This window comes from Heterocephalus glaber, unplaced genomic scaffold, assembly GCF_053883595.1.
Source record: "Heterocephalus glaber isolate CG9 unplaced genomic scaffold, H.glaber_assembly_v1.0 deba00001479, whole genome shotgun sequence".
Lineage (NCBI taxonomy): Eukaryota > Metazoa > Chordata > Mammalia > Rodentia > Bathyergidae > Heterocephalus > Heterocephalus glaber.
In genome coordinates this window covers 8,484,962-8,508,011 of record NW_028258316.1, presented here as the reverse complement: position 1 = coordinate 8,508,011, position 23,050 = coordinate 8,484,962, and the positions used below count along the sequence as shown (strand labels likewise).

At 43.8% G+C, this 23,050-nt stretch overlaps 1 protein-coding gene across 3 annotated transcripts in view; it reads left to right on the top strand.

Moving 5' to 3' along the window:
- Zbtb43 (zinc finger and BTB domain containing 43) overlaps positions 1-22,044 on the top strand; it is a 40,387-nt gene extending 18,343 nt beyond the window's left edge. For all 3 annotated transcript variants that reach the window (XM_021262044.2, XM_004849361.4, XM_021262043.2), the window contains one exon: positions 2,348-22,044. In XM_021262044.2, coding sequence (XP_021117703.1) covers positions 2,371-3,774 — 1,404 coding nt within the window. In that variant the 5' untranslated portion in view covers positions 2,348-2,370 and the 3' untranslated portion in view covers positions 3,775-22,044. The remainder of the gene's footprint in view (positions 1-2,347) is intronic.
- Positions 22,045-23,050: the final 1,006 nt, after the last annotated feature.

Sequence of the window (23,050 nt, the reverse complement as noted above, 5' to 3'; positions counted from 1 at the left end):
TGTGTGTGTGTGTGTGTGTGTGTGTGTGTGTGTGTCTAATATCATTTTGAGTCTTCTTTCCTTTTCAAGTATATTTTTAATGATTTTATTAGTAGTTACTCCTGGGTTTACAATGAGCATTTTATTATTATTTATAATAATTTTAATTTGGAGTTCAGAGTGCCCTTCTATGTCTGTTACAAAACTCTAGGGCCATGAAATCAAAAAGAATGGTTATTTTATATAAATTCCACTGTGGCAACAAATTCAGTAATATCAGCTAACTGAAAAAAATTACAACACGGTAAAAATTTCCTGGATTTAACAAAAACCCTTAAAAATCAATATTACTTGCCCAATTTATTTGAGCAGAGGTTGTGACTGGTAATTTATAGAAAAAAATTCAAATGGCCAGTAACTTAAGTACAGACTTAACAGTCTTATTTCTGATTAAGGAAATGCAGATTAAAATAGCAGTGAATCATAAGCTATTCACTTAGGAGCTTTGCAGAGTTTTTTTCTGATTTAATGACATCCAGTTTTGTTAAAGGTGTGGGAAGTAGACACTATCATTTACTATTAGTATTAGTGTGACTTGGTACATGCTTCCTGGAAAGTAGTTTGGTAATACATATCAGAATGAGGGCCGGGGATTTAGTTCAGTGGCACCGCACCTGCCTCGCAAGCACAAGGTCCTGAGTTCAATTCCTGGTACCCCGCCACCAAAAGACTGACAGGGAATATGGTCACCCAGAGGTAGCACTCTGAATTTAAATATAGACCTCCAGTCTATACATTTATATATAGTCAATTTTTCCTTTTGAAATTACAAATACCTAAATAGTCTATTTCATGGCCTATTTTGTCTTAAGTTGTTATGAAATGTTTTAAGATGTGTGAAACCATAAATTAATGTTTTGTTCTAAAAACACTGTCTTAAAATTACTAATGACTGAGCTAACATATCGGTATCATCTGAGAGGAGGCAGAGTGATGTGATAGGAAAAATACTGCAGGCTTTGGAGTCATATTGACCTGGATTTATATCTCAACTTAATAAAAACTAGCTTTTAACCTTGGGAAAGTTACTTAAAATAGCTGAACTTAAAAATGTTAAGCCCTAAAAAAAAAAAAAAAAATTAAACCCTACATTTACAGAGTAATTATAAAGACTAAAATTTAAAAAAAAAGTGTGCAGGTGGCATATAATAATTAGGAAACACTGGTTTCTTCTCTTATCATCTCTCCCTATCCCTGAAGGATGGCTTGCAGGGTTTGAGCTGTCTGGCTCTTTAACTCATAGTTAGAAAACTTGGTATTTAGGAGTGAATGTCTGTGGTGTTAGAGCAAGGCAGCAAATCGCTATACATCATTTGGATGTTTTGTCAGCTTCAATTTACTACAGAATTATGGGGTACGGGCAGATCTCTAGCAGAGTTCATCTTGTGTTGTTGTTAGGAATTGTCTTTTCATGCAAACATGTTCTACAAAATACATTTACAGTAACCCACAGGTAATCATTTATTCTTTGCTATAGCTTTTTTTTTTCTAATTGGGTCCATTCAGCAGCAAGGGCAATATTTGCTATCCTTATTAGTCTATAACTGTTTAAACAGTTTGGAGGCCACCAGATAGGTACAATACCTTGCTTTGCAGGTTAATTCTGCCTCTCATTATCAGAAGAATTTAGAGGGATAAAATTCTAAGAGCAGCTAGAGAAACCTGCATTGTTCAGGCCTCAGCGAATAACCCCTTTGATGCAGAAAGACCAAAGACACAATTGTCTTAGCCTACTAGTATGTCTCCTTTCTGTTGTTGCCAGATTCATTCCTGAGAGCCTTTCTATATCCATTTCCTTCTTCCCAGAATTTTTTTTTTTGTTGGTCTTGGGTATTGAACTCATGGTTGTGGTGTCCTAGGCAAGCATTCTACCACTGAGCTGCACTCCCAGTCCTCTTCTCACAATTCTCCCTCTCTCACCCCAACTTGGCAAATGTGAGTTGAATCTGAGGCTTAAAATTCAGTTGTTTTAATAGAAATCAATGTTTGTTTTGATTAGAAATACTTTGTTTTGCTGAGGGGATTTGTGTAGCTCACAAATACAGTCACGTGAATATTATTTTCTTACCTGCAGACACGGGCAAAATGAAGAATTAACACTGTGAAGGGTGGTGGATGGCTCCTGCTCATGGCACCCTCACACAGGGAGACTTGCTCTGGAGAGTGAATCTCTACCTCCTAGTGCCCAAAGGCAAAAGGAGTTTGTGGAACTTTGGAGCTTGTCTGTGTTTTCTTAACCAGGGAGAGAGGGGATGGACTAAGTTTCTCTTTGGGCTGGAATTCATACCAATTTTTCATTCTCTTGTAGCACTAATCAAGATTTGTGATGAAATGGAGCCTGGAACAAACTCCTTTCGAGTAGAGTTTCCTGATTTTTCCAGCACTATTCTGCAGAAACTGAACCAGCAGCGCCAGCAAGGACAATTATGTGACGTCTCCATTGTTGTCCAGGGCCACATTTTCCAGGCACACAAAGCTGTTCTTGCTGCCAGTTCACCCTACTTTTGTGACCAAGTACTCCTGAAAAACAGCAGGAGAATTGTTTTGCCTGATGTGATGAATCCAAGAGTGTTTGAGAACATTCTCCTATCTAGTTATACAGGTCGCCTAGTAATGCCTGCTCCAGAAATTGTTAGTTACTTAACGGCAGCCAGCTTTCTCCAGATGTGGCATGTGGTGGATAAATGCACTGAGGTTTTAGAGGGAAACCCTACAGTCCTTTGTCAGAAGCTAAATCATGGCAGTGACCACCAGTCTCCAAGTAGTAGTAGTTACAATGGCCTGGTGGAGAGTTTTGAGCTGGGCTCTGGGAGCCACACCGATTTCCCCAAAGCCCAAGAACTGAGGGATGGAGAGAATGAAGAAGAAAGCACCAAAGATGAGCTATCATCTCAGCTCACTGAGCACGAATACCTGCCCAGCAACTCATCCACTGAGCATGACCGGCTGAGCACTGAAATGGCAAGCCAGGATGGAGAGGAGGGGGCCAGCGACAGCGCTGAGTTCCACTACACCCGGCCCATGTACAGCAAGCCCAGCATAATGGCTCACAAACGCTGGATCCACGTGAAGCCTGAGCGCCTGGAGCAGGCTTGCGAGGGCATGGACGTGCATGCAGCCTACGATGAGCACCAGGTTACTGAGTCTATCAATACCATGCAGACGGAGCATTCAGTCCAGCCTTCAGGCGTGGAGGAGGACTTTCACATCAGGGAGAAGAAAGTGGAAGCAGAGTTTGATGAACAGGCTGATGAAAGCAATTATGATGAGCAGGTGGATTTCTATGGTTCTTCCATGGAAGAGTTTTCTGGAGAGAGGTCAGATGGGAATCTAATTGGGCACAGACAAGAGGCTGCCCTCACAGCAGGCTACAGTGAGAATATTGAAATGGTAGCAGGGATTAAAGAAGAAGCTTCTCACTTAGGATTCTCAGCCACTGACAAGCTGTATCCTTGTCAGTGCGGGAAAAGTTTCACCCACAAGAGTCAGAGAGATCGACACATGAGCATGCACCTCGGTCTTCGGCCTTATGGCTGTGGTGTCTGTGGTAAGAAATTCAAAATGAAGCACCATCTCGTGGGCCACATGAAAATTCATACAGGCATCAAGCCGTATGAGTGTAATATCTGTACAAAGAGATTTATGTGGAGGGACAGTTTCCACAGGCATGTGACTTCTTGTACTAAGTCCTATGAAGCTGCAAAGGCTGAGCAGAATACAACTGAGGCTAACTAAAAATAGGATCTGGCCCTTGAGTGGCATGCACAAAAATAAACTATGTTAATTAATGCAAATCTGGGCACAGATGATGCGTGCTACTTGCTATTATGAGAGAAGCTTTAAAAAAAATAAGGAAGATATTTCTGAAAGACCAGCTCTAAGTAGGCCAATTAAAAAATCTAATTCCTCAAATTTGTATGTTCAGTCTTGGCTTGGAGTGGGTAATGGCAATATGTTAAGCCACTGCCCAGCAAGCAAAACCTTTAAGCCAGTTGTGATTGAGGCGGGTGAACTTGATGATGGAGAGACCTGCACTTGGAACTGGACTCTAACCCACCAGTTCCATTTCAGGTGGCAGCAGTTTTTGGTCACTCATTATTACAAGATCATGTTGAAATTTTGTTTTGTTTGCTCTTAAGATAGATACTTAGGTAATGTGGATTTGTTTTGGTAGCTGCTTCACTGAATGAAATGCTACTTATGTAAAAGCTGCAAATAATATTCCTAGGATGAGAAATTGTCTGGTTTTATTCTTTTTAAAGGGTATTTTAACTAAAACTATGGAGATACTAGGAGGATGACATTCTAAGGCTGAAATAACTTATGGTACAAGCTTCAATTTCTGTAAGATGCCACTGTCATGTTTCAAATTCTTTGATAAGGCAGTTTTGTATTAGTTCTAAGGTTGAGTTGAACTGTTGTATCTTGTAATTCTTTTGGGTGCCAGAGGTAAGTTTCTAATTGGTTTGCTGCCCCACATGCTGTTTAATTGTAGCATCTGTGCACTGGGATCTACACTGGCTAGGAGACATCTAGCCTGCTGTGAGTGGTCAGAGGACCACAGTACATGGGGCACCCCATCTGTTGCTCTTAGTTTATGGTGCTTCCCAACAAGGGCAGCTAGTGACCACTGTTCGTGGAAAGGAGCCAGAAGTCATGGCTGAGGGTTACCTGTGGACTTCAGGAGTTAACAGAGTGCTCTGGAGACACTCCCGTTGTCAAAGTGAGAGTTAGGGAAAAGCATAATCTTAAGAGTGTGGGTTATACTTGGGAGGGGGGTGAAATTCCCCAAGAAGAGTCTTGAAAATACACTGGTGGGGGGGATATGTTTTTCAGAAAGGTACACTGAGCTAATACTGCCAGTTCTTTATAAGTGCTGGAATGTGTGTTAAAAGGGGAATGAAGGAGTCCTAATTTTAGCAAAATATTCCACAGATTCATGTTCCCAAGTTACAGATAAAAGCTGCATAAATTTACAAGTCCACATAGTATACCTAGCAAAAAAAAACAAAAAGAAAAGCAGCTATTCTGAGACTGATTTTCTACTGATTGATCAGGTGTTTTAGGTTCAAATGAAGGCATATATTCAGAATGCTTTTAAACTGTTTAACATACATGAGATTATTACCAGCATAGGACAGGGTGCTACTATTAGGTCATCTTTCCATGAAATTATAGGTGTATTCCTTCTAAGAAACTTTTTTTTTTCCTTTAAAATGATTTCTGTTGGATTTGGGGTGAAATTTTGTTTTAAAAGTTTGGCTTTGCTCTAATATGATAAGCATTGCTGGCAGCGGCCTCTAATCCTTAAGCTCCTAACACCAAGATATTTACATGTTGAACATTATCTGGAAAGGGGAAAGACAATACTCACCAGTTAATTCTTGTAATCAAGATTACAAAACAGGGATCTATTCACTAACACTGTATCATTCTCAATATATAAAAAGCACTTTGTATTTAAAACTTTATTATAAATATATATATAGTTTTTTTAACCTAGAAACTAGATATTACCTCTTGGTTGTTTGCCACATTAATATCATCTTCTCTTAGTGTTGAAACTTGCCAGTTAACAGTCCTTTCTCTGTGTACCTGACAGTGTGTAGAGGTGACTGTACAATCAAAACTCAATTGCTCAATTTTCTTTTTCTCATGTTAGGCCAATGAGTTTTAGGTATAATCCTAGCCATTATGTGTGAGAAGTTCTTTTATTGCTCCTACAAATTTCCATACTAAGACAGTGCAGCCATTCCATTCTGCCAAAAGCTGATCACTGCTCCCAAGGTATTAGCAAAACAGTTTCTTCTGTTGAGAAGGTTTGGTGTGCTATTTCCTATTAAAAGTTGCATTTAAATAAGCTTTGGGACATTTGGGGAGAAGAGTCTGAGAGGTAAAATAAAAATATTCTGGGAAAATCGTGATTCTTCAGTTATGCTGAATCAGCACGCTGGTTCTGAGTGGTAGGTAACAAAGAATCTTTGTTCAACCAGGAGTATGGCCAGCCCCTGAGTGACAGTTTGGAAGCAGTCAGTTGTGCTGGGACTTATTTAATGTGCTTGAAGGTATCTAATTGAAATCCAAAAATGTACATCAGCTGCTAGATGTAGAACATAAATAAGTTCCTCACATCTATCTAAATTTTTTGTGATAGTTGGGTTGTTCATTGGTCAGCTAGACTCTGAGATGATTGGGTATCTGAGATGCTGGCCACGTTCCGGAGGCAGGGAAAGAGATAACCTTAGTCCAGACCTTAAAAGTGAATGTTTAGAAATTCTGCTTTGTAGGATTAAGAGACTATACTTCATTCCTTCTTTAGCCCCCACCCCCTCCCCTAGGTTACAATGGTAGTCTCTCCCCTTGGAAGAAAATACAGCTTTAGGAAATTCTTATCCTTCTAGATGAGTTTGGATAATTGTGGGTGACAATTTTTAAACAGTCAGGGATTGTTTCAAGGGCCAACAACCAAGGTATTTGTCCCCTTTGAGTCTTAACTGTTTTTTTTTTCCAGTCCCAGTGGGAAAGGGCTTCAAGATACCACCAATGGCATTTAATATTCTGCATATACCATGCCTTTAATTTTAGGGGGACACATCACAGTAATTCACTTGGTAACATAGGTCTCACTGTCCACCTGAGGAAGTCTGTGTAACTGCTCCTTGAGTGCTGTGGTTGCCCTCTCCTGAGCTCCTAGCCTGCATTCTGATTTCTAGATCTCATCTCTAGTTCCTTTTGGCCACTCTTTGCTTTAAGGGAATCTGCGCAAAAGGGCTCCCTCCCTTCTAATGAGCATTTGCTGAACTCCACTGACCCTGGGCAGGCTTCCAGCTATTGGGGAAAGCTATGTGTCCCAAGTGGCTCCTTCTGTGGAGGATGGCATACCCCCAACTGCTGTAGAAGGGAGATTGAGGCACAGGAGGCCTGTGCTGTCCTGGGGGAGTGTGTGCTGCAGCTTTAGGTGGGGTGGAGAGGGTACCTCTGTCACAAATCCAGGTGTTTGCTCATGAGAGCTCTCTGATACTTTAGGAATGCTGGAAACCAAGAGATGTGTTACTCTGAGCCCCCTTCTGTGCCACTAATTTTTGTCATTTAGGTTGCTTTCATGAGTAACTTTGTTCAGTGAAACCAGGGTTTGCTCAGGTTTTTTTCTTTGCTACTTACACATTTAAAGGTACAAGTTTCTTATTTCAAATCTCTACTGATAGTGCCCTTTGGGAAGATGCTGGAACACATTTTGCAAATGTGACTTTTTAAAAATTTTGCTTGAAGCCTATGTCATGTCAGTTGCTGCTGCCTTCTTTCCTTTTATGAGGTTCCCAGTGTTTCTTCCAGAAAATTACTTTATTTATGCAAGTCAGGTGACTCTTAGGCCGCAAAACCATTTGATAATAAACAGATTATCATTAGGTGCATATCTTATTGATATTTTGTGAAATGTTATGCCTGTGTTGCAAAAGTTGAATAGTTTTGTCTTTATATAATTGCTGTCTTCAGTGTACAGCATGGTTTTACTTAATTGAATGTTACTGTTTAATATTTTCTTCTTATAGAAGAGACCATGCCCTTTTGTATGACGTTTTAATAAATGTTACCTGTCAATTTTGTAAAGGTTTTGTTTTTCACTCTAATTAGATGACCATGTCTTGTTTTTATTCTGGCTTTTGCCACCAAAAATAAAGTTGCATTATGGCCTTTGGATAAGTAAATGCCCACAGTGAGTTAGTGTTACTGTGCCAGGCATTTATGGTGACTGTCTTGTCAACTCTCCAGCCACATCCAGGCATTCAGAATACTCCCAAGTGCTCCCCAGATCCCCTCCTCATCCTCTACTTCCCCCCAGGAGCCTGGCCCTGGGCACTTGCCCTGGCTGCTGCTCAGGATCCACCAGACACTGAGCAGAGCTTGGCAGCTGAGAGTCAGGAAATTCACTCCCCAGGGCCCACCTCCTAGCTGTGGGTTGGCAATGGCTGGGCTTCTCTGCCAAGGGCCAGGGCTCCAGTCAGGCGACTTCTGAGGTTTGGTACCACACCCTCCCCTTGTCGCTTCAAGTCCAGTATTGCTCCTTTACTCCCTGCTTTTGGCAGCCCTCAAGTACTTTGCTATCCTTGTGTCTGTTTCCTGCCAGGACCCTGTCTTAGATGTCCTCATTTCACAGAGGAGCCAGCTGTGACTTAGACAAGGTAGAATTTCCCAAAGGTTGCAGTGATACAAAGTAGAGCCAGGATTCAAAAGCAGGCCTGCGTGCTCATCACACACACTGGTGTTTTCTCCAAGGCGCTGTAATGTCCTCATGCTCCTCAGTGGTGCTTTTGCTTCACCTCACTTTGCCCTCCCCCATTCCTTTCCCCCAACACCCCAAGGCTTGAGAGGCAGCCGCAGGGCTCTCAGAGCCTGAGCACTGAGGGCCCCAAGTATTTCCTAACAGCTCATTACCAGAGACACTGCTTGTTTTAGACCAAACTTAACTGTCTTCCCACACAAACCTTCTGTCACCACTGTTTGTTGTGAGGTTTTGCCCCCTCCCTCTTGCTGATTTTGAAGCCAGCTCCAGATTGCCTCAGCCAGCCTAGCCCTTCTCTGTGTGGGGACATTCACCTCAAAGAACCACATCTAGCCTTTAACTGAGGTGAGACCTGTCTGTCCTGAGCAAGAGCAAACAGCACAGCCCCTGCAGCATAGTGATCTCACTCCCTCTGTCCCCTCTTGGGGACCCAACAGTGCTCTCCTAGGAAGCAGAGGTTCCCTGGCATGTCTCCCCAGGGGTGGAGGTCCATGGGGCTAGAGATGAGCTGCACATGAAGAGAAAGAAGATGAGTGGCTCGTTTGTGTTTGGGAACAGAAAGGGGTGGGATGGGAGGGATGTCACCCATATGGAGCTTAACAGCACCTGTGCAATTTATTTAGATTTCCTCATAGTCAGCTAAGGGACCCGCTTCTTCCCACCCAGCCACTGAAGCATTCCTTTAGATAGTGCTCATCCCTGGGCATCTGGGGACCCACAGGCCTACAGCTTGCCCACCATCAGTGGACCCAGTATCAGGTCAGCAGCTGGAAATGAGGTAAGCTCAAGATTGCTTTAACAGTTGGGTATTTGGTGAATGATTTTAAATATGATCTTTCTCAGTGCACATAAGTGAAAGAAAAATTCTGTCCTTCTGTTAACGCTATTGAATGTTTTTAAGAAAATGCTCAGGCTGGGGTGTGGCTAGGTGGAGTGCTTTCCTCGCTTGCATGGGGCTCTGGGTTTGATCCCCAGCATTGCAAAAAAAAAAACAACTCTAAAGTTCAGTAAGTGAAGATGGGCATTTGTTTCTCTTAAGGAGAGACCACAAAGGCAGATGGGGGTGGAGAGAAAAATCTCATAGTCTTTTCTGAACTGGTTTAACTAGTTTGAATCAAACCAAACAACTTGATTTTCAGATCTTCTAACACATGTAATTTTTCCAAGCAGATAAGCCAGTTGAACCTTATAAGTAGCTGATGCAGTTACAAGAGAGTTACAGTTGGCCTTTGAAGGAACATGCAGGCTCTATAAAAACATAATTCATAAGCAGTATTGTAGGTAAATATATGTTATTAAAAAAACAGCGGCCTTTTACTTAGACTCTAGTGACTATGAGTTCTATTTTTTTCTCATATTCCAAAAATAAGAAACCAGTACTAAAGTCATTAAGTGTATTTATAACTTAATAAGATACTAGTTACTCCCCAGAGTATACTGGTCTGCCTGATATAACCGCTAACCTTGATGAATGGAAGCAAGAGGCTGCCTCTAGAACCTCTCCTTTCTTGTTAATTTGGGGCCAACAGTGCTGTGATAAAATCTCACTTATTAGGGTTCTCGGGAAAGATCCTCAGCTGCATGTCTCCAGTTATGATGGATGGATGCTAGATCTATAAGCACTGCTGGAGTTACTGTAGGATCTGGCTTAGCTAGAAATTGTAGGCTTTAAAATAATGGCAAAGTGACCTTGAGCCAACCTAGAAAGCATTAATTTTTGCCTAATTCATAATCATAGTGCATCATCATGTGAAGCATCTTTTCTCTGAAGAATACAAGAGATTTTTTTCTTGGGTTTGTTTTTTGCAATACTGGGGATTGGACTCAGGACCTTTGTACTGAGCTGTATCCCTGGCTCGCCCCTCCCCCCTTCCTTTTTTTGAGACAGAGTCTTGCTAAGTTGCTATATTGCCTGGGCTGGGCTCAAACTTTTAATCCTCCTGCCTTAGAATTTCTTTAAACTGCAGTTTTATATATTTATTGGGTTCTGAACACCCACAGAACCCACTGAATCCCATACCTACTTCAGTAGGTCTAAGAAGAGTTGTAGTTGAGTGAAACCGGCTCTTACAGAAAGTCTGTTGCATGCTTAACATGTGTTAAGTACTTACCTTGAGTTAAGTCATTTTTATCAGAATTTCTTTACAGGTCATGAAGCAGGAAAGAATGACAGCCTTATATTGTTGGGGAGATTTTTTTTCCTCCCTGGGGAAAAACCCCTTCTGGCGTCAGCAGTGTTGTCTTATCTGGGGTGAGATTTACACCGTTGCTCTGCACATGCAAACACTCCCCAGCTTGACACCAGGCATTTCAGCTTTTGCTGGATTGTCCTGGTGCTTGTAGATGGGTCACACCAAGTACTCCTTGGGTTGTTGAACTTTGTTGTCTGAGGAGAAATCGAGACTTCAAGCATCAGCACCTACTTGAACTCCTTGTTCAGGAAACTCATGTAGAAATGAATCCCAAGAATGGAGAACCCAGTGATTTTTCAGCCTGGTAGAAAAGTCCCATCAAGCCCTACTCCTAGGAATGGTCAGGGAAAAAGAGGAGAACCCCATCCCCTTTCAGCCAGAGCAGCTTCCATTTCCCTGGACTGGGCCCACCAAAGGCTCACTCCTTGGCTGCAGCTGACACTTACTTACCAGGGCCTCCTGCGTTCCACAGTGTTCTAAAGACCCTCCATAGATTGAATCTTCACCCTCATGCCAAACCTTTGAGGTAGGTGCCAGTGCAGGTGCTATCCCAAGCGGGACACTGACTTGCAGAGACAGTAAGAAACCAGGTCCAGAGTGGCAGAGCCTGATTCAAATCCAGGCAGTCCAAGTTCTGGGCTCCACTGAACTGCAAGTGTTGTTGTCATCCCTGACTGCCAGCTCTGAGTGTCCAGAGTAAACCTCAAGCTATAGTCAGTGCCCCAGGAAGAAAAGAGTTCCAAAGGCCAGAGGCTTATCGGACACTGCCCTGGTGTTTATCTCCAAGAGATTGTGGATCTTCAGCAGAGCCTGCTTATCTCTGTGCTGTAGGCATGGCCCACCCTTTTCGGTTCCCATCAGCCTCCCAGCCACTCCTTCCCAGCAGCCTCCACTGGCACATAGTCTCTTCCCCTTGACTTCTCCAAGGCTTCTATTTTTTTTTTTTTTTGGTACGGGGATCGAACTCAGGTCCTTGCGCTTGTGCAGCAGGCGGCAAAACCACTGAGCTAAATCTCTGGCCCATCTCCAAGGCTTCTAAATGGGTCTGATCCTGTCACCTCCCAAGCAAGGGCCATCAGACCTTAGCTTTGCATCCAAGGCTGTTCCAAGTCTGACAGCCTATTTGTCCTTAATTGCTGCTTTCCACTTGACACCTGGCTGCCCTTCTTCAGCTTCTCATAGTCCTTGCATAGATGACTTTATCTGCTTTGCATACTCACCCTTCTCTTTTCCAACCACCTCTCCTAAACTCTGTTCTAAAGGCTCCTTTCTATTTTTCCAAGCTCTGCAAAAATAATTTCTGTGGCTACTTCCCTGAGTACCATAGAAACTTCACACCACTTTTATCCCATTTTGTGTGTCTGTGTGTGTGTGTGTGTGTGTGTGTGTCTGTGTGTGTGTGTGTGTGTTACTGGCATTGAATCTAGGGCCATTACACTAAGCTATATCTAAGCTGTTTCTGTTTTTTTTTTTTTTTTTTGAGACAGGGTCTCACTATATAGTTCATGCGAGCCTTGAACTCACTATGTAGCCCAGGCTGACCTCAAAGTGATCCTCTTGCCTCAGCCTCTCAAGTGCTGGGATTATAGGCATGTGCCACCACACCCAGCATCTAGCCCTTTTTTGTATTTTATTTCAAAACGAGACTAAGTCACTAAATTGCCCAGGCTGTGCTTGGACTTGTGATCTTCCTGCCTTGCCCTCCCAGAGTATTGGGATTACAAGCATAGGCCACCATACCCAGTTAGTATTTCATTTTAAACTTAGCTCTGTGCTGGCACTTGTCACCGTTCACCACCCCACAGTATGTTAGTCACTTTCTCATCACCTAGCACCCACAACTTAAAGGAGAAAAGGTTTATTTGGAGTCATGGTTTAGTCCACAGTCAGCCAGCTCCAAGGCAGAATGGCATGGCAGAGGGGCATAGTAGAAGAAAAGCTGCTTACACCATGGCATGGCAGCCAGGAAGTAGAGAAGGGAAGAACTGGGAAGGGAGATGTACCCTCCCAGGTCATCCCCCCGTGACCCACTTCTTGGACCAGACCCCACCTGCTAACAGCAAGTCAGCTACATGGCCCATGATCCAGTCCTCTTCCAAGAGCTCTGCATATGAGCACATGAGGCCTTTGGGGACCATTCTCCATATAAACCATAACACATACCCATGTCCCCTGCTGCATAATAAGTTCCTCAGAAACAGGAACTGTCTTAGTCTTCTCTGAATGGCTGCCCCAGCACAATCCTGATGCACAGTCAATAGATTTTTTAAAAATGCATATGTATGGTTGAGTTTGTTGGGGTTTTTTTTGGTACCAGGGATTGAACTTGGGGCCTTGCGCTTGTGAGCCAGGCAGCAGAACTGCTGAGCTAAATCCCTGGCCCTATGGTTGAGTTTTTATCCACCAGATACTGCCATGCACTTAGAGACTGAGGATATGGCTCAGTGGCAGAGCACATTCCTAGTACACATGAGGATCAGGGGTTCATCCCTAGCACTCCAAAAACAACAACTTCTTAAGAAGTATGGGCGCCCAAAAATATTAGAAAGTTGCTGAAATTGCCTGTTAGCTGAGAATTCTGAGATAAGTATTGGTTCTCTTTCAACTCAAATGAAAGATTTTATATCTAAGCAGGTAACTAGGCTATAATACTGGGCACTGGTTTAAAGTCAGGCAGAAGAGAGCAGTGGGATTTGTTAAGAAAAGGATTTCTGGGGGCCGAGGATTTAGCTCAGTGGTGCCACCGCCTGCCCCGCAAGCGCAAGGATCCGAGTTCGATCCCAGTACCAAAAAAAAAAGAAAAGGATTTCTGGTAGTGAAAAGTCAATGAATATCAGCAGAATAACTCACAGCTGAAACTTGCTTAGGCAGTGGAACAAATTGAACTGTCATATTCCTTATTCAACCTACCAGCCCTGGACATAGCTCATTGGTAGGGTGCTTGTTTAGCATGTGCAATGCCCTGGTTCAATCCCCAGCTCCACACATAAATGAAACAAATACACTAACCCTCTTGTTCAAACAGTGATCGATTCTGTTGTTAATTTTTACTAGGAAGCTTGTTCTAAAAGGGCATACTTTGAATGAGATTTTGGCACACACTAAAGCAGATGGTTATATGTTATTTGGTGCTTCCTCTAATACTAAAATTTGTGACAATTGATTAAGGACCAAAAGTTGCTTTTGGACAACTTTCAAATTATGACTTTGCCAATCTGAGCTTTAAGAGTAGAATGTGATAGTTGGAACACACAGAATCTGGGCCAGACAATATGGGGGATTATAGTAATAAAAACTGATGTGAACTGGCTCTAAAGGAGGCATGATATGAGTCTTTTCTGACTACCTGAAATTAGAAAGGCCACTGTTGAAGTCTGAGTCACAGAAGGATCTGCCAAGGAGTTATTGTGCAGTTCTCTGTGCGAGGCCTCCAAGGACTCCCAGAGCAATTGTTTCCAATCTCTTCAAACACAAGGATCATTTTGAATATTGGAGTACTTTGCAGAACTTCCTCCCTCACCGTGTGATAATAGATAGATCAAGAAAAACTTGAAATCACTAAACGCTATTATGAATTCAGTAATGCTACTGTGTTGCATTTATATTTGTTCAAAATGTGTACTGTTGGCTAGTACGCAAACATGGAAGACCTCAAATTACCTTTATATCTAGAGTCTTTGGTTCAGTCATTTAATCTTTTATTTACCAAATATTTATGTATGAGAGGGAGTCTTGCTAATTATTGCACAAGCTAGCTTCAAACTTCTGGGTTCAAGTCGTACTTCAGCCTCCCAAGTACCTGGGACTACAGGCACATACCACATAGTTTGCTAAATTTAGGAAACCAGACTTGTAAGTAAGATTTAACCAGGAACTTCAAGAGAACAATTCTTAAGCAAAGCTAAGTGGGTGGTAGTCAGGGCACTGTTAGCTGTGGATAAGATTCATGCAACTGAGCTTAACTGATCTGAACAGATCCAAGTTACAGCCACTTCTTCTAAATGCTGTATAATTATCCATCCTCAATATCTATCACCTGTGTCTTTGGATTTTCAGTTAGCTCATCACTTATCACCACCTCAGAGTGGAAAGAGACAGAACTTCCTCATTAAAGATTACTCTATCTATCTTGCAGGATTTTCCCATTCCCTTTTTGAGCAGAACCCCTTTCTCATACTGCATCCACCATAGTTCAATACACTGAATTCACCAGGACAATATGGAAGCTATAGAATAAATCAGCAGTAGTTTTCCAAGGAGTTCTCTATCCAGGAAGCAGACTCGTGCTTTGAACACACACACACACACACACACACACATACACACACACACAGCCTAATACTCCATGCTTTTGTATACACTGGGATAGTATCAGCAAATGAAATGGACTTTTAAAAAATCCCTTCTCTGGCCAGGGATTTAGCTCAGTGGTGCTGCCGCCTGCCTTGAAAGCACAAGGTCCCAAGTTCAATCCCTGGTACCAAAAAAAAAAAAAAATCCCTTCTCTCCTGGGGTTTCCATTCTAGAAACAGGTAAGATTGGTATCTCTTTGACCCTAAGGAGAAGTGCCACAGACTGACACAACAATGGGATGACTAGGACCATGCAGGAAGGGTCATTTGGACTCCAGCCTGTGGAAATGTGAAGAAGCCTTCCTACCCAGAGGGAAAAGTGTGAGGAAAGGCATGGAGAAAGTGGGAAAGTGTGATAGTAACTATGGGAATCCAGTAGGAAAGGTAGTTGGGTGCCAGGTGGCTACCATGTAATGTATATCAATTACTGAGCATTTACCTGTGTCAGGCTCTATGCTCTATTCTTTTTTTTTTTTTTGGTACGGGGGATTGAACTCGGGAGCTTGCGCTTGCAATGCAGGTGCCAGAACCACTGAGCTAAATCCCTGGCTCTATGCTCTATTCTTTATGTGTAGTATCTCATTAGATCTTTACCACAACACAGCTTGAAGGGTAAAGGGAAACTGAGGCTTAAAGAGACTAAGTAAGTGGAAGAGCTGGAATTCTAAAGTAGGTCACCTGACTCTGGCACCCAAATCATGATAACCAGGCCAAGGAGGGTGGATGTGATTTAGTAGGGGAACATCAAAGCCTGTCGGGTAGATGAACTTGATGAAATGATGTCGCCTAGAATGTGGCATTTGTGCTGCATTCCCTGCTTGGGTTGAGTGACTAATAATAGGTTTGCCAATGAAGTCTTTTGGGTGTGGAACAGGTGCCTGGAGGGAGGAGCAATCAGGAGCCCAGGTAGATTGATTTCAGAATCAGTGATGAAATGGGGCAAGCCCAGTTTCGATAGCTTCAAGGGGGCCCACTGTTAAACCTAGAGCCATCTAAGAACAAGAACTGTGGAGGCTCCTTCTAAACTTGGTTTTCTTCCATGAGACTTTTGCTTCAGGCACGGGTCAGGTGCTCTCCAGTCACGCATGCATGCAAACTCCAGTTTACAATTCCTCTAATATAATTCAAAAATTGTCAGTGTCCCCAAAATAAATGACACTCGCCTCTTGCTCTCTGTGATTGTTGTGATGGAAAGGGTGGTTAGCAGAGAGTGTCATAAACCCTATCCCCTCGCACCTGCACTCCATTAAATCTGACTGCTAGGCTTGAAGGTGACTGTCCACCACTCCTGTCCTCATTCTCTTTTACCTAGTGTATAGCACCAGCCTGGGCTCCCCACTCTGGTTCACCCTGTGCTCTCTCCTGTCTGCCTCTCTTTCCCCTCCAGTCACCAGCCTGCTCAGAAACCTTCATAGGGTCCCCAGTTCCTACCACAGCTGGCCCAAATTCTCCAGACTTATGTCTTAAACTTCCTTTCTGTTTGGTTCCTCCCCTATTTCTCTATTCTACCCACTCTACTCTCCAGACAAATTTCATCTCCCTTGGACATTCCCTCAACTTCCCCATACACATGACCATTGCTAAATGCTGTGCACTTTGCTGAGGACGCCCACTGTGTCCTCTCCTGCCAGAATTCTGCCCACTAGTCAGGACTATTCCTGAGGCCACCTTCTCTAAGAAACTTTCTTCTCCCAGCCCAGCAAAATCGTCCCTTCTTAGAATCCCCAGGAAGCTCCATGTGGGTCATCCTGTAGGCATCAAATGTATGCACATTTCTAGTACTGTGAGGGCCAAAAGGATGCAAAGACCTGCTTGATTCTGTGTTCCTGGCCACGCAGGGCCTGGCACCCAATAAGAATTTGTTCAGTTCAAGTCAGAACAGTCTCCTATGGTCTTGAGGCAGGTGTGGGTACAGCACCCAAAGGTGAGAGACTGGGGAGACCAAAATACTCTCTGAGATCGACATCAAATTATTCTGGTGAGAGTACAAAACTGTCCATTACTGGTTGTGTTCCCTCTTATAATTCAGTCATCCACAAGGACAGATTTTTTATGACTAGCCAACCCCAGTCCAGGACCCGCTTCAGAAATTGCTGGGTGATGAAGATTGGCTTTGTCATGTTCCAGTTTCTCCTTTCTTGGGAACTGAAATGTGCTGACCCACTGAGGGCTCCTGCTGCTCCTCCACCACCCCTAAGCAGCTGTCATGGCAATCATGTGGGACCTGGGATCAGGAACTGAGCACTGGTGGCAAACCAGTGGTCACCCCCACAGCCAAGCTGCTTCTGCTCCTGGTGGCTCTCCAGCAGTGGAGGCGCATGGGCATTCCCCATCTTTTCTTTTTGAACTTAGAAAAATGCCCAATGTGGCTGACTTTAAAAAAATGGTATTTTCCTTGTCCTTTGAGTAATCTTATCAGAGTAAAAAAAAAAAACACTCCTTTCACAAGAACCCCTCTACCTTGGGCAGGATGAAAGTTGACTTGTTATTCTACAGAAAGCCTGGGAGGCAGCTTGTCCTGTGATCAGAGTGGCACTTGGGGGGAATTCTGTGGGGTGGAAGGGTGGCCTCTGAATCTGAGGTTGGAAGTCCTTCCCCAAAATGACCACAATCTTCTCCAGGCAAAATTGTTACATGCTCTTAAAGACTCTCCAACAGCAGCTGTACTGTCTAGCAGCTGCTGACCCCTGGCCTCCCTTGGGGGTGATGACACAGGACTTGTGCAGACAGTGATCCAAGGAGAGAGCCTGGGTGAGAGTCCCTCCCCTTGTTCGCTATGAAAAGAAAGTTTTCTCTTGGGAGACTTTATGCTCCTGTGGGCACAGGACAGCTGGGCCGGGTGCGCTATTCTTCATATTGCTTTATGAGTTGGTTTAAATGTAAAGAAACTTATACCAAAGCTTGCTTGGTCATTGTGCTATTTACTCCTGGACCTCAGGATTTTCTGCTGGCCACACATTTTTTTTTTTTGTAACTGAAGTATGATCAAGCATAAAAGAATTCAAATCATACATGTACAATTTAATGAATTTTCACAAAACAAATGTACCCATGTCACTGGTATCCACATCCAGAAACATGGCGCTCAGGGTTCTTCTCATTCCTCTTGTCAAGGGGAACCTATCCTGGCCAATGCCACCATGAATTTAGCCTATCTTCCAATTCCCTATCATTGGTACAGCAGATACTCTTCTGGATTTGCCTTTTTATTTTTCTCAACTTCTTTGTTTTGTTTTGTTTTTTTGAGGTAGAAATGTTGTGTAGAAATGCTGTGTAGTCCAGGCTGACCTTGAACTCACTATGTAGCCCAGGCTGGCCTCAAACTCACAGCGATCCTCCTGCCTCAGCCTCCCAAGTGCTAGGATTATAGGGTGCACCACCATGGCCGGCCTCAACAGTGTTTGGGGTTTTTTGGGAGGGTACTGGGGATCGAACTTGGGACCTTCCACTTTTGAGGCAGGTGGGAGAACCACTGAGCTAAATCTCCCGCCCCAAGATTGTTTGTTTTTGAGCTTCTGCTACGTGGCCTGATTGTAGTTCTCCAAACTTGTTTTTAGTTTATTTGCTCTTTAAATCGGATGGTCCTCAAAACTGCAGTTCAAGCTCCATGCAAGCTGTTTCAGCTATAAGTGGGATTGTCATACCTAATCCCCTCCTGCTAAAAACAGCATTCCCATCTACAGGAAGTGACGCTAGCACATAACTATGGGTATTTGGAGAGATTCATAGTCCAAACAATATAGCTTGACTCTGTTGAGCACAGAAAGGGCCACACTCACATTTCTACCTCCAATTCTTTTTTTGTTTTGTTTGGGTTTTTTGGTACCAGGGATCGAACTCGGGTCCTTGTGCTTGCGCAGCAGGTGGAGAAATCACTGAGATAAATCCCCGGCCCTCTACCTCCAATTCTAAGTTCCTGGGTCTTGTGGTAGAGAGGGATAAGGTCAAGCCCTTTGAAATATGCTTCAAAATTCAAGGAGGTCTTTCTGCTGAGGAGGCGTAACTGATGGAGAGCCCCAGAGGCTGAAATGTCAGCAAAGCATGAGAGTGCACCATACATATTATTGAAAGGAATGGCTGTCCCACAGGGAGGTTCCTAGAATGCACAAGAGTGCTGATGGGGAGGTTGTGGTAGGTGACCATGGATGGACTCTGCCACTGGAAGAAAACAAGGTCAGTTACACTCAGGCCTGAACTCCTGGAGCTCTACTATTGATCATCTCTTAGAATTGGGCTCTGCCAACCTTCACCTCTTGGGTAAGACAGGGCGAGCAGCAGTTTTGAGAGGACATTGAAATGAGGCCCGGGGAGGGCAGGTATGGTGAGGAGGGTCCACCCGTAGGCAGGGTGGTTGGAATGCCACCTACCCACTTAAGAGGACACTTTAAGTCTGTGCCCTCTGGTATGGAACCCTTCCATCCTTGTGGGAGCATGACCTCTTTGTCTTCCCTTTTATCTTTGTTTTAAATGTTTACTGAGCACTTGTGTGCAGCTTGGTACTGGGCACAGACAGGGACCATAGCGCATAAGACACAGTCCTTGTTCTCAAGTAACAGGAAGCCCCTGACAACAGGAAATGCTGGTACTTCTAAGAACTGTGGGAGAGCAAGATAAGGTCCAGTTGTTGAGCTACTTGTGCATGACAGACGAGTCAGCAGATGACTTGGTTCATGTGACTGCTCCCAGCTAAGCTGGACATGATAGAAAAACCTCAAACCAAACCCCAGCGTGGACACAGGAACTCTGCTCATTAATGTGTGTTGATCCTACACGAGGCACTTTGTAACGAACCTTACAGTCACTATCTTACTGCACTACTTCCAACAACTGTTTGGGATCAGAATAGTTATCTCTGTCTTACACATGAAGAAACAGACATTCAGAAAAGAGAGGGATCTTAACTTTTTTCAGTGAGTGAGGACCATAGAAACTGTATTCTGATTGCCTAACCAGCATTCAGCTGCTCCTAATAAGACTTCGGATCTGAAAGTTCTGCCAAAGAGGACAAGTACAAGCCATGCACTTATCTGAATGACCTAGGGCACTGGAGGCAGGTGCTAGGGAAGGTCTCTCGGTATAAATTGTCACCTGAGCCAGGCTTGCATGCTAGGGGAATAAACTGCTTTGGTTCCAGTGCAGAGAAGGGCTGGAGCAGAGGACTGAGATTCTCTGCAAAGGAGTTGCCTGGAGGAACGGAACCTACTAACTCGTTTACCACTGAGGATCCTTCTTGGAAGTTCCAAAAGGCCACTTACTCTCAAAGAGGATAAAAAACAGTGTCTTTCGAATCAGGGCATTAAAAATGAAGAAAGGGCCAAGAGAGCCAAGGCTTGAGTCTTGACTGACAAGGAAGGCAGCCTCCTCTGTGAACACTTCTCCAGGCAATGAGAGGGGAAGGAGGGAGAGGAGGGGCAGATCAGTTGAAGACTTTTCTCATTAAGGGGCCAGAGGCAAAGATTCCACAGAGCTAAGCTCCATGATGAAAGGGGAGCAGAAAATGACAGCCTGTCAGGAGCAGGGGGTCTGGAGAAGGAGAGGGGAGACAAACCAGGGTGCACCTCCACATTGTGCTGCCCCTCCGTTGATGCCAACCACAGAGGCCCACATCAACCAACAGCTTCCACTGGCTTAGCACCCACTAAATGCAAAGCTCCACAAAGCATCTCTGTTCTCTCATGGGATTGTCCTAACAGACTTTGGGGGCAGGTACTATTACCATACCCATTTTATAGATGAGAAAACTGAGGTTTAGAGAGTCTGATTTAGCATGCATGAGGCCCTGCTCACCCAGCACTGTGAGCACCCTCTTGTTTGTCATGAAAGGGTAACGTTAGCAGTGAGGGAAGGATTCAAAGTCATATTAAAACACTGTCACTTTTCCTTTTCACTGTTTATTTTTCCTATAGCCCTTCTCTCCCTCTAACATAGTACACATGTTGATGATACGTGCCTTTCCCATGGTAGTGTGTAAACTCCTTAAGAGCATGAGTTTATTTTCCCCTGTCCACTTCTAAATGCCCTGCACCTACAGCAGTGTTTGCTACTTAGTAAGGAATGGATGAATATTTGCTAGATGAATAAATCTGCCAGAGCGGTTTTCACAGTGGGGGATCCCAGGCACTGCTTGCCTCCCCTGCTGGTGGATCCTGCTTGCAGCATGGTCCTGTTGGCACTTCCCCAGCTACTGTTTCTGCAGTGGAGACTAGGAGGCAGGATCAGAATCAAATGCTAAGTCCTTTGCTCATGCTCAGCTTTGAAGAAAGGCCAGAGTCAAAAAAGCAAAGGTTGAGTCTGGCATGGTGGTATAATCACAGCATTCTGGGAGGCTGAGTCAGGAGGAACTCAAGTTGGAGCCCAGCTTGGGCAACTTAGCAACTTAGTGAAACTCTATCTCAAAATAAAATAATAATAATAAAAAAGCTGGGTGCTGGGTTTAATCCCCATACAGCACATACAGCAAAGGTCATGTTGGTAGTGAACAAATGTAGGCATTGATCAAGACTCGTTATTTCTCATTAAAGCTTATTAGAAAAAAAAGGCAAAGATGAACTTTCCTCTCTCCTCTGCAACACTTGGGATCATCCCACAGGACCCTAGGGACTTGGTTCCCAAAGGGCTCCTCTCTTCTGACTCTGTTGTAAAAAGGAAAGGAATAAAGAACAGGCAGGAGAGAGAGAGAGAGAGATTAAAGGGATCCCCACTCTCTGGATCCTCATATTTGAAAGGTTCAGTGAAGCCTTCAAGCAATCAGATGGCACAACTTTTATTTATTTATTTTCACAACTTTTATTTTTAAACAGCTTTCAACTCTGAAGAAAGCACTGAAGTCACCTCTAAGGTCAATGGAACTATTTGCTGTAGGGGAATTTTCTAGGGGTGTGGGGGAATTTCCATCTTGGGTATCTTTTGTAAAAGCCTTGGTCTTCAAAGTCATCCTGCAAAGCCCTCTGACTTCTGAGTGAAGGCAGGCAGTGTCTGTGGTCTGAAGTTTGATGGACAGGATGTTGGCTTTGCATTAAATACATGTGGCAGCATGCACCCTCTCCTTGTGCAGCAAGCCCTTCACTGAAACGGAGGGTCGGTTGTCCAGTGAGTTTCTGCCTGCTTATGATAGTCAGGGCACAGGCACCTTTTTCAACTGGGGTAGGTCTTCACAGATGTCTTTACTTTCCTGACTGCCTGTAAGTAAACCAGTGTGAGATACAATAGTCAACCTTAAGACATCATGTCGGAGAATACTGTGGATTCTGAGATACGTTCTGGATTTTGTGACTGTGGGGCAAATACTACAACCAATTAAAATACACAGTGATCATGAGGTGTTTTCAGATGCCAGGTTTAAATTTTAATAAAGATCATATTAAATCTCAGTCACTCAGGAGGCGGAGGCAGGAAGATCACTAGTTCAAGGCCAGCCTGGGCAACTTAGCAAGACCCTGTCTCAAAGTGAAAAAAAAAAAAAAATTGGGGAGCTAACTCAGTGCTCCCCAGCAACCATTCCCTCAAAGTTAAATCTTTATTAAAAGAAGAAATTAAGTCACATTAGTCTCTATGTTCAGTTGAGTAAGAAAAAGTTAAAAAGATTAAATCATTCATCCAAAGCATCTCTAAAGACTCCTCCATTCTTTTAATCGGCACACAGCATTGCCTACTCCTCCTGTGCCTAAAACTTCCCAGTTAACGACTGATGAAAATTTGCAGTACAGGGCCGGGGATTTAGCTCAGTGGTTCCAGCACCTGCCTGCCTTGCAAGCGCAAGTACCCGAGTTTGATCCCCGGTACCAAAGGAAAAAAAAGCATTTACTGAGTGTGCCACCCTGAAAGCATTATATCACCATACTGACCCACTCAAGTCAGTACCACTGCTGGCACCACACTGATGAGCAAGCCAGCACTCACACCATGAGGTCCCTTGTCCCAGATCAGAAGCTCCTGTGTGGCTGAGCGACCCGGATCTGCCTCATTGCTTAGCCACAGCATTCTCTACTGCCAGCCTTAGCTATGCAAACAAAGGATGTCCTCTTCAAATCACACCCCTCTGCCTGATCACATTTAACAGGAGAGGCTCAGAGGTGTGAACTACCTACCTGATCCCCAACACACCAGCAGTGGGTGCCAGGAGGTCTCCGAGGAAGAGGGCTCTTCCTGGCACAGAGGGAACACTCAACTCTGCTCTGCAGAGGCAG